At 44.9% G+C, this 17,500-nt stretch overlaps 1 protein-coding gene across 3 annotated transcripts in view; it reads left to right on the top strand.

Annotated features, from left to right (window-relative positions):
• Positions 1-17,500, top strand: part of wdpcp (WD repeat containing planar cell polarity effector) — a 70,578-nt gene that overhangs the window by 25,066 nt on the left and 28,012 nt on the right. For all 3 annotated transcript variants that reach the window (XM_035532482.1, XM_035532481.1, XM_035532483.1), the window contains 3 exons: positions 2,747-2,886; positions 7,264-7,458; positions 16,025-16,634. In XM_035532482.1, the coding sequence (XP_035388375.1) occupies positions 2,747-2,886; positions 7,264-7,458; positions 16,025-16,634 (945 nt within the window). The remainder of the gene's footprint in view (positions 1-2,746; positions 2,887-7,263; positions 7,459-16,024; positions 16,635-17,500) is intronic.

Genomic DNA, 17,500 nt, shown 5'->3' with positions numbered 1-17,500 from the left:
TTCACATCTATCACTTGTTCCATTAGTTTCACACAGACAGACAATTAGGCAACACCTCTCAGCACTGTGGAACCGCAGTAGCATTTAATTACTAATTAATAAGGATCTTATAGGACATTAATTAAGCATCTGTAGCAGATTAATCAGTGATATGTAATTATTAATTCAATTATAGATCACAAGAACTGGCACAAGAACTGAAACTTCTTAAGAAAACTAATATTCCGGGGCTGGAAGCTGGCTCTGGAATGCTCCAGAATAACGGACAAGCCAAAATTAAATGCTGTGAGTGGGAGAGTACATTCTAGAAACTGGAAAACAGAATGTTGGGTTGTTACTCGGCAAGTTAAAAGTTCACTAAAACCTTACCAGCTTTGTGCAGGAGATGGTGAACTAGTCAAAGCCAACAAAACTGGCATGTTTGCAGGAGCAAAACCCAGTGATTAACCCAGATTAACAATATGGTAGACACACCAGTCCTGTTCTGGTGCCGTACCATAAAACCAGACAGTGTTATTTACAGACAGTGTTTTGATGGAGTCAAGGCCAATTTAATTATATAAACTGCAACACAAGTTGTTACAAAGCAGTTTTAGAAATGTTTGGGTGCAGATCCCTAATGAGCAAGCCAGAGGTTGACAGTGGTGTGTGGAAAAAAAAACACAACTGCTTTCAGTTTGATTTTACCTCCGTCTTTGGGAGGGTTTTGTTTATTTGTTTTTGGACAAAGCATTAACCCTAAGCATACCTACATAATTCCAGAGTTTATCGACTGAATGATTTTTAAAGCTTTAGGTATTTGAGTTTAACTTTAAAGCTAGGCGTTTGATTTGGCTGCTAGGTTAACAGCTCGCGTCAACCTGCGTTGAACCAATTCGTGATTTAAAGGCACTTGTAAGGTCCAACCGTTGGAGTGCCGTCAGATCTCCGGTTTTTGGGTTTCTTTTTCCCAGAGGGCACTCGGTTAAAGATCATCATTAACAAACAGTTGTGTAGAAAAGAGAGAGCGAGTGCGACACGGCCTCTGTTCAGACCTTCCAGGCCGCTGAGCAGGTTCTAAGTGATTTCGCCTTTAATTCGTGATTTGTCCGTGCATTAGAGAGAAGCACCGCTAAGCTCTTTAGGCTGTCGGGGCATCGTGTTTGAAAATGAGGAGGGCGTTAGCTGGATAGCCAAAGCTGATTTACGAGGGGCGACTGTTCGGTAATCCCACTCTGCCTTCTGCCTCGCATATGGGCCAAAACCTGTTATACACACACACACACACACACACACACACACACACACACACACACACACACAAACAAACAGACTCTCTCTCTCTCACACACACACACTCAGACACACACACACACACACACACAAACAAATGACGAGTTCTCTAGACACAATTTACAAAGTTGGACTTTAGTGTGGTGTGGTAATGGATTAGTAAGAAATCCGACTTTAAATTTTGACAGTACGCGCTCTTATTGGGGTGTATTTTAAAATCAGTGTGTAATTAACACCTCTGTCTTTAGAGAGTAATGGTTTTTTCAAACACGTAGTGCCAAAAGTATTTAAACAAAATAAGAGAGATGGAATTGAGTAGTGTGTACTGAAAAGATGCTTGTAATTAGCCTCATGAGAGAAAAACGAAATCAAACATTTCCAGTAGTCTTTGGTTTACATATCAGTATTTTCTCACTTGCTGTGGTCATTTCAGTTCAGCTCTGAGGTGCAGCACGGACTTTGAAAGATTCAGTTCGGGCTTCGGCACAATTTCAAACAACTCATGCCGACGCAGGAGCTACCGAGTCGGCGTGCTGTCCGCTCCGTCGTGGCCAGATCGCCTCTTTCTCCTGAGCTCAGCATTTTGTCCTGCGGGGTCGTATGGAATTACTGCGGCAACGCGACTTTCTGCTGCCGAGTCCTCCTAAAAATGTTCGCCTGCGTTGCTGACTGGAGAACGTTCTCTCTCTGTCTGAAGGTGCCTTTGCCTCCTGTCCCTGTTTAAATTAAGCCGATTAATTTTGAGTGAGGGGAGGTTTGGATGCTGGTGGCCGTACGCTACGCCCGTGAAGGCTACAGCACGGTGCAGAGCTCTTCCTCTTCCTCTTCCTCCTTCCTGCTGCTCTGTGTGTGCACCTCCACTGCATGTCTCCTACATTCTTTCTTACCCTCTCATCTCATCAAACAAAACCACACCAAACCTCGCACATCAAGGGAAATGCAGTCGTATGAGCTCCTGTCCAAAGCGACGTCTTCCCACCAGTCAGTCGGAACAACATACAGATGTGATCTGCTCAGTTGTAGAGCGCCTAAATATATTTCACGAAATAGAGCTTCTGTCATCTTAGCTGTTAGAGTGTTTAGTTGGTTCTCTCTTTGTATATCCCTCTAATAATAGCATCATTTATACGTCCTTTTATGGTATTATTTGTGCTTCTTTTAGTGATTTTATTCTTTTCAAACTATTGGTATAACTAGGAAAAACCTTTTCTGTGTTTATATATGATAGGCAATGTGTATCTAGAGATAATTAATTTAAAGATAAATAATCAATTTTCTGATTGTTTCTCATTGTCCGATTCTGTCATGTCTTTATCCTGAAGAACAACAAACAATGAAACAATAGTTTCAAATGTAACATGCACCCCAGACTTCCTAGGTCTATATCACCCTTGAGCAATTACTCTGTAATAGCCATACAGTTCTAATGGATTATGTGACTTTGACCTCTGACCTTTCTCCTCTCGCTTCTCAGCGGTGATTGGTGAGCGCTTTCTTCTGCTCTCAATGGTGGAAAAGAGTCAGGTGTGTCAGGTGTACCTGCGTAGGCGGAGCCAGAGCTCACCTGAGCTCTCAGCACGGCGTTTGGAGAAGCTCTCGCCTTCTGAGATTAAGGTAATGTACACACACACACACACACACCTTTCAATTAGAAGCCATGCTGCGAGGTCTGGCTGCTCCACTGAGCTTTTAGCAGTAATTACTCCGCTCCTACCTGTCCTCCATTACCTTGGGGACAGGTACGACTGTGTTTCAGCAGTGCTCTGTAATGTTCTCCCCAGAGTCGTGTGGTTACTCCCCAACCCTCCCAAACACATCGCTCACAGCTGAGCCTCACGGAGAGAAAAGACACCTTCCACTTCAGGTGGAGGCAAAGTAACGAGATCTTTTTCTCTTTTTTTTAAAGAGCACAAAAATGTTTTTGGTTGTTTTTTTTTATGTGGGGCTAAAAACAATTCTAAAGAATTCTGTATTCTGATATTGCTGTTCGGTCCTGATTCTGCTGTTCGGTCCTGATTCTGCTGTTCGGTCCCGATTCTGCTGTTCGGTCCTGATTCTGCTGTTCGGTCCTGATTCCGCTGTTGAGTTCTGATTCTGTTGTTAGACTCTGATTCTCACCTCTGATTCTCTTTAGATCTGGACAAACAAAACGTATGAAGTATGGCAATGACTACATTTCAAAAGCAATGAGAATAAGACAGCCATAGAGTGTGTGTGTGTGTGTGTGTGTGTGTGTGTGTGTGTGTGTGTGTGTGTGTGTGTGTGTGTATGTGTATGTGTGTGTGTGTGTGAGTGTGTGTGAGTGTGTGTGTGTGTGTGTGTGTGTGGAGAGAGCATTACAAATGCTTGTATTTGTTTCAATGTAGAGTGAGTTATGCAGCTTGTTTTAAACCTACCGATAGTGACAGGGTCATAGAGGTCAGAGGTCAAGTCCATCTCCTCTTCAGGGGAAACAGGTGCTCTCTCTCTTTGCTTTTCTTTCTTTCTTTTTTCTTTTTTGCCCTTTATCGACTTCGCTCTTCAGAATAATCTGGGTGCACATAAAATTCACGCCAGAATAAAAGTCCCTTTGTGGAAGGCATTAACCCCATTTCTGACGGGGCTCGAGCGAAAGTGTGGCGGCGATCACAGTTCGGATGCACCTGATTGGCTGGAGAGCACAATGCGCGAGAGCGGCGTAGCACTGAGCCCATGCACTCGCGCATTATCGCATTACTGACAGGCTTTGTGCAGCCGCTGCGACACTATGAAAGCAATCTCTCCTGTGGTGAGTCTGGCTCCGACAGCCCAGCTCCGATAAGACTCCCCCCCACTCACCATCCAGACTACCCCTCCAACCCCACAGAGGTCCCACCCCCCCAAACCCACAGAGCCCCACCCCTACCCCCCTGAAGCCCCGCCTGCTGCATGCTTGTCTGGCCTGAGCTGAGACCCTAATCCTCACGAAAGTGGGTTTAGTTATTGCTGACCAGCAAACACAGGGTAGATGGAGAAGGGTGTGTGTGTGTGTGTGTGCGTGTGTGTGTGTGTATGTGTGTGTGTGCGTGTGTGTGTGTGTATGTGTGTGTGAGAGATAGAGAAAGAGAGTAGAGATAGTGGCCAAGAGGGCAGGAGAGAGATTAAATATATTTTTCCTTCCACTATGTTGATCTACAGTTTATTTGTTTACCTTGTTGTCTGTTGGCTACTTATTTTAATTTCATTTTCTCTTCATCTCCCCAATGAAATCTTTTTTTTTTTTTTTTTTTTTCCCTTGGGTCAAACCAGACCATTTTATTTTTGCTCCAGTCTTTCCTTAATTAATCATCTTAAAACAAGCAGACTGCCCTGCATGTCAGCAAGGGCGTAACAAGGGACATTCTCGTCAGCGGAGCCGGCAGCATTCCGGGCCGACGGTGTTCCGGGCCTGCAGCGTTCCGGGCCGACGGCATTCCAGAACAGGGCCTTGGCTGGGCTCTATTGTGCTGCGTACAGAAGAGATAATGCGTTTATAATGCTCCGTACGGAGATTATAAACGTCTGCAGGGCGGTGTGAATAACCAGCGGGGAGAGGAAGGCTGGATGGGGTCTAGACAGCTCTGTGGTGTACGGAGCGGTCAGAGGTGCACCCCCGATCCCTTTGGCCCACAACGCTTCAGTCACCAGCTGCTCTTCCTTACAGTAATGTCAGTAAAAGACGGACTGTTTTTAATTCACTGGCAGCCAACACAACACCGAGGTAAATAACCTCAGAGTTGGAAACAGGAGGGTTGATTTCTGGAGGGTTTCGTGTAATTCAGTTTTTCTCTCCCGCAAGCAGGCATGTGTTTTTAGTTCTTCATGTAGCATTTTTGGTCATTTGAGAAATGTACAAATTTCAAATAATTTTTTTCCCCCCAAACACATGCTCACAAGTAGGTCTGTTTTCTGTCATCTCCTATTACCAAAGCAACTGACTATGTGTGTGTGTGAGAGAGAGAGAGAGAGAGAGAGAGAGAGAGTCAGTCCTTTTTATATCTCTCTCTCACAGTGTCTTGCGGTACTGTGACTGTAAAGCCAGTGGCCTGGTGCTTGCTGTATGGCTGCAGAACTGGAGAGATGCAGTGGCCTCGTCCTCAGTAGAACTCTGAGATGTTGGAACTGAAGACACACCCATCCAGCATTCTCCAACCAGTCAACAACTGGTGTGTCCGTGTGCCATACCTGTGAGTGGCTGACTTCTGGGTTGCTTCTAGAACGTTCTGCCCCATTCACACTGGTTCATTCGACCCGTCGCGTCTTCTCCTTGCTGCTTTAACGCCGACCGGCAGGGGACGTGCTGGGTGTGGGCGTTTCAGATCCAAACCTCGAGACTGAAATGTGGGCAGGGGGTTGGTTGCATGGCGATACTGGTTGCACGGCGTGAGACGTTTGGCTTGGCTTCGTCTGTCAGTCTTTCTCCGGTGTGAAGTGTGCAGTCTAAGGGAGGTCAATGCTACATCAGCGCCCTCAGACATGAACCTCTTTAGATATGCAGCCTTCAGGCTGTGTGCTAATACCAGGAGATCTCATTAAGACTAATGCTCATAGAGAGTCGCCTCGAACATCCTCAATCCAGCACAACGAAGGACTTATGTGTGCTTCTGGAATTAATAATGGAACAAAATTCCCTTTAAGTACAAACACCTTCAGCCAGAATCAACAATAATACAAAGCATTCAAAAAACACCAAACAAACAATTCCAAAGCCTATTACCAGAGGGAAGTTTGTCAAGAGTTTGTTCTGTGTGTGTTTGCTCTGTGTATATAAGCACTGAGCTTGTATATGGGCTATGATTCATGAGAGATTTGGGTTGATGGTTTTGATGGGGGTCTGGTCTGTTCTGGGTGCGCTCTCTCTCTCTCTCTCTCTCTCAATTCATTTTTTTCAATTCAGTGTGCTTCATTGGTATGACAAATGACGGTGTATTTGTTATGCCAAAGCTTGCCAAAGTATTCAAGAGCACAACAAGGAATTGAACATTATATAGTTTGTGAAAAAGAAAATGGTTACAGTTAAACTCTTTAGTGCATTAAGCGTCACTGTGTGACAATTGAACAGAAAAGAAAAACAATTAGACTGAAGTAAAGCCGGTATTGTTATAGTGAAACTGTTTCTGTCGATTTATTTATTTATTTATTTCCCCCCCCGTGTGTTTGTGTGTGTGTGGACGGACATCCTGGTCGTATTGTGCTGTTAATGTCCAGTTCCTTTAGCAGGTGAGGTCATTTCTGAATGTCAGAGAGGCTGTCAGATGTGGAACATTTAGCATTCGTTAACATGGAAATAAAAAATTCTTGAGTCCCCTTGAATCTTGGTCATTCTGTTACAAAGTGCAGCTCTGGTTCAGTCTTCTTTGGTTCCCACTTGACGAACTCTGCTCTTTTGCCAACCAAGTTTTCTTTTTATCACTGAGTCTGTGCTTGTCAAGGTGGTCTGGTTTTTCAGTTACCATTGGTAGTCTGTAAAGGCATGCTGTCTTTGGTGACATTACAATGTCCAGGTGACATTGCATTTTGCATTTTACCTTTCCCAATAAACTTGCCAATAAATTACACTTTCGTCCCTTAGATGTGCATAATTTGGTTCATTCTGATCAAGTTTGTTGTTTTCCTCTGGTCCTGACCCTGTGAGATGTTGGTGTGTTAGTGAGTCTGAGGAACAGTGACTCAGGACCAGCTGAGTGAGAGGACAGTTTTCTTTGATCAACTCTTGGTATTGCAGCTTTATTTTGGTATGAGTAAGGATTGCTGTTTGTTTTTTTTGTTTTTTTGTTTTTTAAATCAATGGATATCGAACTAAATTTGCACTATATGCGATGGTGCTGCTTCTTGTATAAACATTTAGAATTTGTTTACAGAACTCAGCATGAAACTCAGCATTTGCCACATGTGTGTTTTGTAAGCAGACCCCTCACAAAGAGTTCAGGTATTGAGTCAAATATTTTTAGCCAAGTGTTTCTCTCTCTCTCTCTCTCTCTGCGGTTCGTCCAGGTGTCGTGGGTGGAGCTAGCGGGAGGAAACGCTCGTCGGGTGGTGCGTCGTGTCGGATTGAGCCGGGCGCAAGACATGGGCGTGTGCTGGTGGCCCAGTGGACATGAAGAGGCATGGCCTTGGTCACCCGTTCCCAGCTCTGCAGAGCAGGCCAACTTGGTACTGCTTGGCTGCTCAGACAGGCCTGGGCTTACAGTAAGCGCGCACACACACACACACACACACACACACACACACACACACACACGTACGTACACAAATCATGAAAAACACCCAGCTCACATTAAATTATATAAAAGTGATTTAAATTCACTAACTGATAAAAACGTGTGTATTTACTATAGAATTGTGATTATTTCACACTAATGGTACCTTTTATGAAAATGCTTTCCTACCAAATTATGTAGATGAAAATGGTCATTTAAAACCGGCCGGTCGTTCTTCCATGTGCACATTTCATTTGTTTTAATGGAAAGCAGAGGCCCAATATAAGATGGAGTAGTAAAGCTTTATAAGTAAAAACCAGCAAGTGTTGCTTCTTTCTTATATAATAGAGATGGCAATCTGTACAGTAAAGGTCACAATGATGGGTTTTTGGTCCGACACCAGTAATAAAACATAGAGCAGTGTGGTAAATGGCATCTAAAGCTTTCAAAATTGAAGAATCTGCATTTATATAGCTTGTCACCTTAATTCAGTACTGATAAAATTATTGCCTGAACAGTTTTCTTCTTTCAAATGAATTACAAGCTCTATTTCTGTATAAGGATCCCAGTTTTATTTGAAAGGTTTTTAAAATTAATTCATCAATGTGTCTTAAAAGATATCATGCATCCAAATTCCCAGATGTTTGAAGTTTGAGTCACAATCAATAGATGTGTCGGTATTTGCTGATATGTCAAAACTATCAATTCCATGAGATCAGGAAAACAATTGACTACAAGTTAGTCTTTCTGTACATTTTCTGTGACCTGTGTCATAATAGCAGCACATCATGTGCATCATCTTCATAAAAACGAATTCTGCAAACTTTAAATATGCTTTCCAAGATCACTGATGTACAATGTTAAAAGAAGTGGGCCAAGGATAGTCACCTGTGGCACCTCACCAACAAGTACTGGGAATTACGATTGTTTACCATTGGCAACAACATATAAAGTCCTATTAATAAGATAATTATGAAACTAATGAAGTGCCGGCTAATCAAAGCCAATCCAAACCAGCCTTTGTATGACTACATTGTGAACAACAGTGTTGAAAGCATTTCATAAATCTACACAGTGCTAAGGGCCAAATAGCGCTAATTTTTTTTCGAGCGCACCAGAAATATAATTAACAAGAGTAACTGCTGCAGGTAAAGTGTCTATGGACTGATCTAAAACCTTCTTATATTAAGAAGCTCTGCAGCTGAACATTTATAAAAGACTCCAAATATATATATATATATATATAGACCAAGGCACTGACTATGTTGATGTCGCTTAATTTTGCAGCTTGAAAGTACACATTCTAGTCACCTTTTGACCAGAACAAATATGCAATCTCTTGAATGATCTTTTTTCGTAGCTCTGTTCACATTATCATAAAGATAATAAAGACCTCACAAATTGAATCCCTGTCACTAGAAGAATCTTTTCTCTGAAACAATCACACTTGAGAGACCCATGCTACCTTTAAGATCATTCATCACCTTCCAGAAAGATTCAGGATTGTCTGCACAATTATTCATGCTATTTAAATAATACTCTTGGCCTTTTTTTTGTTTTGTTTTGTTTTGTTTTTTTAAACCAGAAAATATCTGTTTCTATAATGGCTAAAGATGTCCAGTCAGAGTTGAGACCTAACCCTCCAATCCTTGTCCAGACTGTGCTCTTCTCTAAAAGAGCCTCTCTCAAATCTGAAGTCAACTGAGCAGGAGTCTTTCTGTTTATTCTAATTTCTTGTAAGGTACATTCTTATTAACATCCATTTCAGCTATAGAAACAAAATGTCCCAACGTTAATTCAGGAAAAACGCGATTTATCATTTAGACCTGGCTGTGCATTCAGGACTAAGCATTCATATTGTCTAGGGAGTGAATCAGACTTTAATACACTTCATGAACAGTTAACTAATTGCAACACCTCCCACCTTACCACCCTGATCAGAGCTGTAAATGTTATCACCATCTAAAGATGCATCAGCGTCAGTTACCCTGATATGAATAACTTAATAAGAGAAGTGTTAGAAAGTAAGGTCCTCACGTTTAAAAGAACAAAGCCCAGTCCTCTATAGTTGTAAAAATCCTTTACAGATTCTATTTCAGTAGGTGTACCATCAATGAAAAGTGTATTCAAAGAAGTTATTTTAATCTGGGCAAAGTTTCTATGATTTACCCCACATGACCCTTTACTAATAAGCATCTGAGATGCCCCCACAACTGCATTGTACAAAACCTTGAAGGTAAATGGCTAGATGAACTAATAGACTGAACCTGTATAAATGTATAAAAATGGTAACCCATAAAAGTCACAGAAGGGAAAACCAGCCTTGAACCTGTTCAACATAGAAATGGAGACCCATAAGAGTCGCAGAAGCTAATTCACCAAAGCATGTTTTTAGTCAAATCCATAAGGTTATTGGCTAACATAAGAACCTCTTTTCACCCAAAAAAAATACATCCAAAAGGTCCCCCAATTATCAACAAAATCCACCTTCTCAGATTTAGTTCAACCCACAAGCCACATATGTCATGTGCCCATGGCCAGTTCTAGGCATCAGAAAGAAGGTTCTAGGGTCAGAAAGAACTAATTTCTTCTGACTAGCCCGAAGTCTTCTTTCAGCACCTCTATTTGACTCAAGGAGATATCATTCCCTTTCTCAGGCTTGTGTGAAATTTACTTAAATATAGATACAGAACGTGCTTCAGGAAAATATTTAGCGTCAACAGTGAACTGACATGAAATCTCTCATCTGTAATGCTGGAGTCACGGATCGCCGATCTTGACCTGACTCTGCTCTCCTTCTCTCCCATGGCGTGGACGCCATGGGGTCCAGAATTCAGAATAGAATTCAGGTCACAAAAATGCGAAGAAAGAGGGTGGAGAAACGTTCTGCAAAGCTCCTCTCAGCTGGCCTTCTGTTGGTAATGACCAGTCTGTGTTTTGAGCACTAATTCCAGGAGTAACAGGTGACATTCCAGTCCTTCACCTAACAGACTGTCTAGGTGTGTTTGAATCAACCAATGACAAACGGGTCCCTTTCACAGCCAACCTGTAGGGCGTCGGGTCTCATTCTGCAAAACAGATCAAAGTCCCCATCTGTTCAGAGTGCTTGGCTCGTTTGATGTGTTAAAGTTTGAATCTCAACGGAGCTCTTTCGGTCATAATCCTCAGTGAAAAATCCGCTAGAGAGAACTTGGTTCCACTAATAAAAAACATTGAAAAACTGGTGCACTAAACCATTGTGTCCAAAAGGAAGAATGAACGAATGCCCTCAAGCACCCAACACCGGATTCACCACACACCACCGTGGGGCAAATGTGGCGAATCGAAGCCCATGTGGGAAACTTGGTGACAGGGAGACCAGACCCCGTAAACCAGCAAAGCAGCGGAGAAGGTAGTTTTACTCAGCCCATGTGGAGGGCGGAACAGAGGGGGTAAATCCAGGCGAGTAAATCCACCGGTAGACCTGGTAGTAAATCCAAGGAAACTACACTCCCATCTGGAGGAGCTGGGAGCTCGGTCCCAGTCAGCCTGCGTAGCAGCAGTGAACGCAGGACGACAGATGGCCCACTAGTGACCCGCTCCATCTACTTGGCAGGGTTAAAAAACTTCGTAGATAAAAAGTATGAAAATATACATTGCTAGTATAAAACGGTATCAAACAGGTGGAAGCTGTTCTATCTTATTTGAGATAATTTAAGATTTTTATGCACACACACACACACACACACACACACTCAAATATTCATTGATGATATATATATATATTTACACACACACGTTAACGGGCTTATTGTCACAATACACATCCACACCTCCAGGGTGGCTCTTTGCATCTCATCAGAATAATGCAGCTGTTTGCTGTATGAAATTAGAGAGAAAGAGTGATCGAGTGTGTGTGTGTGTGTGTGTGTGTGAGAGAGAGAGAGAGAGAGAGAGAGAGAGAGAGAGAGAGAGAGAGAGAGAGTGAGTGAGCGAGCGTACAGGGGAAGAGGGAGTGGTGAATTGATAAATGGGTCATGACATCTTAAATAATGTAGTCTGTTGTAATGATGATGTTTGTGTGGTGCCCTAGTGATCGCGGCTGAGGGCACTTTCTTTCCTTTTAGGAGTGTTTTTCTTTCCAGAATTTTCAGTGTAGTTCTGTAAGGATGTCAGTCTTGGCTTGCTCACTGGGGGGCTTGGACTCGGACATGCTTAAAGCTGTTTTGTGGCAACGGCTGTTGTAATGAGTGCTGTATAAGTTTTTGCTTTGTTTTCGCTTAGGCAGGATGGGCTGGCCGGTTATGTTGGGGTGACCGGATTCTGTCCGTTTTGTATGTCTCTCTGTCTTTGGGTTTCTCTCTACCCTGTCCGTCTGTGTTCCTCTCTCTGTCTGTCTCTCTTTCTCCGTCCTGTTTGTCTTGCCATGCCTTTAGGCCATTGGCTTGCTGTCGCAGGCAGGCGGTCCAAATCGGCCCTCGTGGTTTGAGTTCACGAACAGCGCGCCTTGTTTGGAAGCACGTGCACGGCAGCCCCGCCCCACGTGCTGTGGAAAAGCGTTACCAGTGCACGCGAAGAAAAACAAATAACGGGAAAAAACGCCTAAATGAATAAATAAATCGTGGCGGAACGCGACGACTCTCACCCGCTACGTGTTGGAACGCGCGCCAGGTTTATTTTTGGCCTTCACGTGGCTTCAGTTTTCCTTCTTTCTTTTTTTCTCTCCACCATGTTAAAGAACATTAAAGCGTTTCTGGTCTGCATCATTTCTAATTAAAGTGTTTGTTGTCGTTTTCAGATCCAGAGTGTGAAATCAAGCTAGCAGTTTTTGGGGTTTTTTTTTTTTTTTTTTGCAGGGAGCCATGCAGCGAATCAAACGCGCATGCATCACACCCGCTCACGCACTCGCGCGCACACACGCGCACTCACTTCAATCACTTCAAGCTCATATATATGTTCCTTTTGTTAACTTTGCTATCTGCATTCTAAGCCAATTTTCTACTTAGTCTCCAGTATTTACGGAGCGCTTTCGTTTCTTATGTCGTCTTAATTCCTACCCCTCTAAGATAAGCACTGCCAGAGGATGCACAAGGGAAATACAGGCGCGGGCGTGCGCGCGTGCGCGCACACACACACACACACACAAACACACATTTATTTATGCAAACATTTAACATTTTTAATCATTTCCCCAGTTCGTGGAAATTTGATCAATTTATGTGGAAACCGCAGCGGATGTGCGGTTATTTCTGTGCGGAACGCTTTCTCTGGGAAGAGCTGCAAAGCCGGAAGATGCTCTGGAGGTTGTTGTTGTTTTCCTTTCTTTTTTTCCCCCTCTAAAAGCAGTTATCTCTCTGAGAACACTTCTCTGCGTATTTGTTTGATCTCCGTTTCTGCTCGGTTTTCCGTATTTTGCCGCTGCTCACGCTGATTCAGATGCAGCCTCCGAACGCAAATAAACGTGGCTTTGCCCGGGCGGCCTTCAAACACACTTTAAAGTAGCCTAAAAGGTTGAGAAATTAAACAGCCCCGTTTTCTGCTGTGCTTGTAAAGTGAATTTAAGGGTTTGACATTTTGGCTGCCTGCGGTTTCTGCCACGATCAGCACACTGCAAGCTCTTTCGCTGCGTTCGCCATGACAAATTGCACGCCGTGAGCTCTCCTTTTCGCCTGTCCATTCAGAGCTTGTGTTTGGACCGTGCCCCGTTCATTAAGGGTAATGTGGGTTCTGCTTTTTGCAGAGAATACCAGGCTTGGTGTGTGACCCCAGTGGAATAGCTGAGGGGAGTGGGGAGGGTGCGTGTCTGGATTTCATGCCACGGTAGTTCGACAAGTATCTGTGTCCTTCGCACTCTCCAACTACAGTCTGAGCCAAAGAACCGTCCAATCCTGCTCTCATAATCATCTCTCTCTTTTACTCTCACACACACACAATTTCTCCCTTGTTTTCTCTTTTAGTACACTCTCTCTCTCTCTCTCTCTCTCTCTCTCTCTCTCTCTCTCTCTCTCTGCTCTCTGAACTGGAAAATTGGTTCAAAAAGGCTGGGTGCAGTGAACAAGGCCCACTGCTCAGCTGGACTTGGCCACGTTTATCTTTCTAGCTGCAAAAGAAAGTCCAGGGAGTTGAGAAGACGGAGGAAAAGAATAGTTTTGACCAGTCACTGAAACCAATAACTAGCACAGACTAATTTGCCATGGTCCCCCCACCCCCAAGATGTTGCCTGGCTTTGTGAAACTGAATCTGTCATTGTTTTAGCAGCAGCTGTGGGATTTGAGCTATGTGTGTGTGTGTGTGTGTCTGTGTGTGTGTGTCTGTGTGTGTGTGTGTGTGTGTGTGTGTGTCTGTGTGTGTGTGTGTGTATATATGTGTGTGTGTGTATATGTGTGTGTGTGTGTGTCTGTGTGTGTGTATATATGTGTGTCTGTGTATATATATGTGTGTCTGTGTGTGTGTCTGTGTGTGTGTCTGTGTGTGAGAGAGAGAGAGAGAGAGAGAGGCTGGAAAAGAGTCCCAGTGCTGAGGTGCAAACCCCATCCTGTTTCACTCCATTCTTTCTCACCAAAGCCCGTCACCCCAAGTCACCCTAACTCTCACCCTCTCTCACCACTGCCTCTCCCAACCTAACTCTCACCCTCTCACTCCAACTCTCACCAAGTCTCACCCTGTCTCACCACAGCCTGTCTCCCCACCTCCCCTCACTGTTTGTTGCTTCTTTGTTTGTGTTACCGTGACAAAAGCTTAGGTGGTTTTCTTTCTCTCTCTCTCTCTCTCTCTCTCTCTCTCTCTCTCTCCTTCCCTGGCTCTTTCTCTGAGCCCATCAGAGAGAGTTTGCTTGCTTCTCAGCTGGATAAAACGCCGCGTGATGGACGGCCGGGTCCCATTGCGCTAGTAAAGAATGCTACCATGTCTTAGTTAGGATAATGGTGAAGGATTCTCGGGGACAGGATAAAGCTGGGTGGGAGACTTTAGCTGGATCTAGTGTTTTATTCCGAGTGGCAGTTCCTGTCAGAGTTGGGCCTGGACTCTTCTTTTTGAGTTGAAAGCCATAGCGCCATTCACTAGTGCTACTAACCTGAGGTGTAAATCCAAAACTCATATTGAGAAAGGTTGGGAGAGGAATGCTTAAAACATATATAAATATATATATTTTTTAAAAGATATTTAAAACACTCACTGTGCCGCTTTTGAGAAATTTGACCCAAGTTTATATTGTGCTGCAGTACTAGCCTATATTCACCTTGCCTGTGTAAAAGCATTATATTAGCCTAGCATGGTAACCGCATGAGATTATTATAGTTTTTTAAGAGCATTATATTAGAATAGCATGGGTAACAGCATTTATGCTAGCCTAATGTGGGTAACGTCATTTTATTAAGCCAGCATGGGTTTTATGTTAGCCTAGTGTGGGTAACAGCATTATATTAGCTTAGCATATGTATCAGCATTATAAGCCTAGCATTTTAGGAATTGATTTTAGGGCTTAGGAATTGTCCAAGTCTGGGCCAGTTTTAAGATTGGGCAGTGGTAGCTCAGCGGTTAAGTTACTTGACTTGTAATCGTAAGGTTGCTGGTTCAAGTTGCCACTGTTGGGCCCCTGAGCAAGGCCCTTAACCCTCAATTACTCACGTTGTACTCAGTCATAATTATAAGTTGCTCTGGATAAAAACGTCAGATAAATGTAAAAGGTTACATCTGACCATTGGCCGATTTAGTGCAATTTTAGCATCAGAGACCAGTCCTGTCCCAGGCGGTGGGGACGTTGGCAGGGAGTCTCCGCCCGGCTACAGACAAGAGGAGGATGTAGCGGATGTGGCTCAGCGGGCCCGGATCTGTGCAGCTCTGGCTTCGTCCTGGAACTCCGCTCTGTGCTGTCCGCAGTAGCACCAACCCCCCCCCCCCCCCCCCCCCCAGCTCCGCCCCTGCAGCTTTGGCTCCGCCTTGGCCTCGATGCCCATCCCCCACTCCACTCTCCGACCCCCCTGGGCAGCAGCGGAGAGGTGGGGAAGGATGCAGTCCGGGGGATTAGGGTGAAGGAAGGCGGGGGGGATGTGGAGCACATCCTCTGCTTCCGCATGTAGACTGTAGGCAGCCGGCTTAATACCACCACTGCTGGCACAAGCATGCGCATCGCAGCCTGTGCCAAACCGCATCTAGCTTTGCCTCTCTGTATAATTCCACCTGTCATTCTCTCTCTCTCTCTCTCCCAATTCTGCCTGTCGTTTTACTCTTTTTGACACCCTCTCTCCTTCGCACTCTTTGTGTTTTGGTGGGGGTGAAGTATGAGAGCCTTCACTTTCCTGAACGTTCCGAACGTGACTTTCCAGCCGGACTGTGCGAGGCTTCACTGTGACCTCCTTTAAGCTTTTTTTGTTTTGATTAAGGAAAGAAAATGCTTGGTTAAGTTTTTTGTGTTATCTCTCTCATTACCACTCAGATGCTTCTTTTTTGATAACTCCTGTGGACTGGTAGTTGTGGTCTTCTTTGGATTCGCTGCTGCCAGTTTCTGTAAATGTGTTTTACTGTGAGCAGTACATACTGGGAAAATTCTGTGTGTGTGTGTGTGTGCGCGCGTGCAGGTGCTGAGCTCCATACGCACAGACGGCGACCCTTTGACCTGCTGTTTCAGCCTGACCCGACCGTACCAGGTCCTCACCGTGGAACTCCAAGAGGCTCACCCTGCTGTTGCCCAGACCTGCGTGTATGAATGCGCTCGTGGGCGTTTCCAACGGTTGTCAGCTACGCCTATGCCCCTCCCCTCAGCCCCTGTCTCCTGGTGCCGTGACCCGAGCGAGAGCCTTCTGCTCCTAGGCCTCCAGGACTGCTCTGTGGTACTCTTCCACCCTGAAACGGGCGTCGCGGGCCGGGCCGCCTGCCCTATGCTGCCCTCGCTGCTGGCGTGGCACCCCTCTGGAGGTCTGGTCGTGGTAGCAGGAGTACAGGGAGAGTTGCAATGCTTTGATCTGGGGCTCTCGCCTCTGCCGGTACGCCTCCTGTCTGAGGAGGAGGCCCTGGGCCGTGCAGGTCCCACAATGCAGCTGGCACGGCACGTGAAGGCAGCCAGAGGGCTGGCAGAGGTAGAGTGGGCACACTCGCCCGTATCCCAGGGGGCTGAGGGGCTGGAAGTGCACAATCTGATGCTGCTCAGGTTCCATGGAGGGCCACTGGCTGCTCTGAAACTGAAAATGGGTAAGTGAAACTTTTTGTCCATTTTTTTTTGTTTGTGTGTGTGTGTGTGTGTGTGTGTGTGTGAGGACCTTCCACCTACATTTTTGAAACTTGAACTTCTCGGCCAGACGCAAGAAATCTAGAGTCCACTCAAGTCTGGGTTCCCTTTGTCCACTTGGTACCAGAACCAAAGCTGATTCTGGATTTCTTGAGTGTGGCTAGAAGGAAGGGCAAAGGGACGTGCTGAGGTCACTCAATACCTGCCTCGTGGCCACTGCCCACAGATGCATTATGGGATGCATTTTTCCAATAAATCATTTACGGTGGCCAAAGATCCCTGGGGGCTGCCAGATAAAGTTTGCCAATCAAACGGAGCCCACCCCAAAAGTTCAGTTCTGACTGTGGAGGAGGGTGAGACTCCCATCGCAAACCAGCTGAAATTCTAAACAGATCCAGTGAGGCAGGAAAAACGAATAACAGCAGAAAGAAAAGAGAGACAGAGAGATAAAGGGAGCAAGAAGGAGAAAAGAGGAGACTGAATGAGACCACAGTGGTCCCCTCCTCTCGACCCCCAGCAAAGGAAGCAGGGGTGTGTCCTCTACCCCTGGTGATGCTGAGCAGAGAGAGAGATGTTTGAGAGACGTCTTCCATGTTTGTCTGCTTTCTTTCTCTCTTTTTCTCCTTTATTTGCCTGTCTGTGGCGTGTGTTCGGGTTTGGGCCGCTATGTTTGTTTATGGACTTATTCTATTAGAACAGCCACCAAATGGAGGAACACAAGCAGCAGAGAAGAAAGAGTTGGCAGACCTCCAGTATTCCTGAGGTCTCTCGTGCTCTCGCTCTCTCTCTCTCTCTCTCTCTCTCTCTCTCTCTCTTTATCTCTTTCTAT

This window comes from Electrophorus electricus, chromosome 13 (assembly GCF_013358815.1).
Source record: "Electrophorus electricus isolate fEleEle1 chromosome 13, fEleEle1.pri, whole genome shotgun sequence".
NCBI classification, from domain to species: Eukaryota; Metazoa; Chordata; class Actinopteri; order Gymnotiformes; family Gymnotidae; genus Electrophorus; species Electrophorus electricus.
Note: the sequence above shows the minus strand (reverse complement) of the source record. Positions and strands in the feature narration are given on the sequence as shown.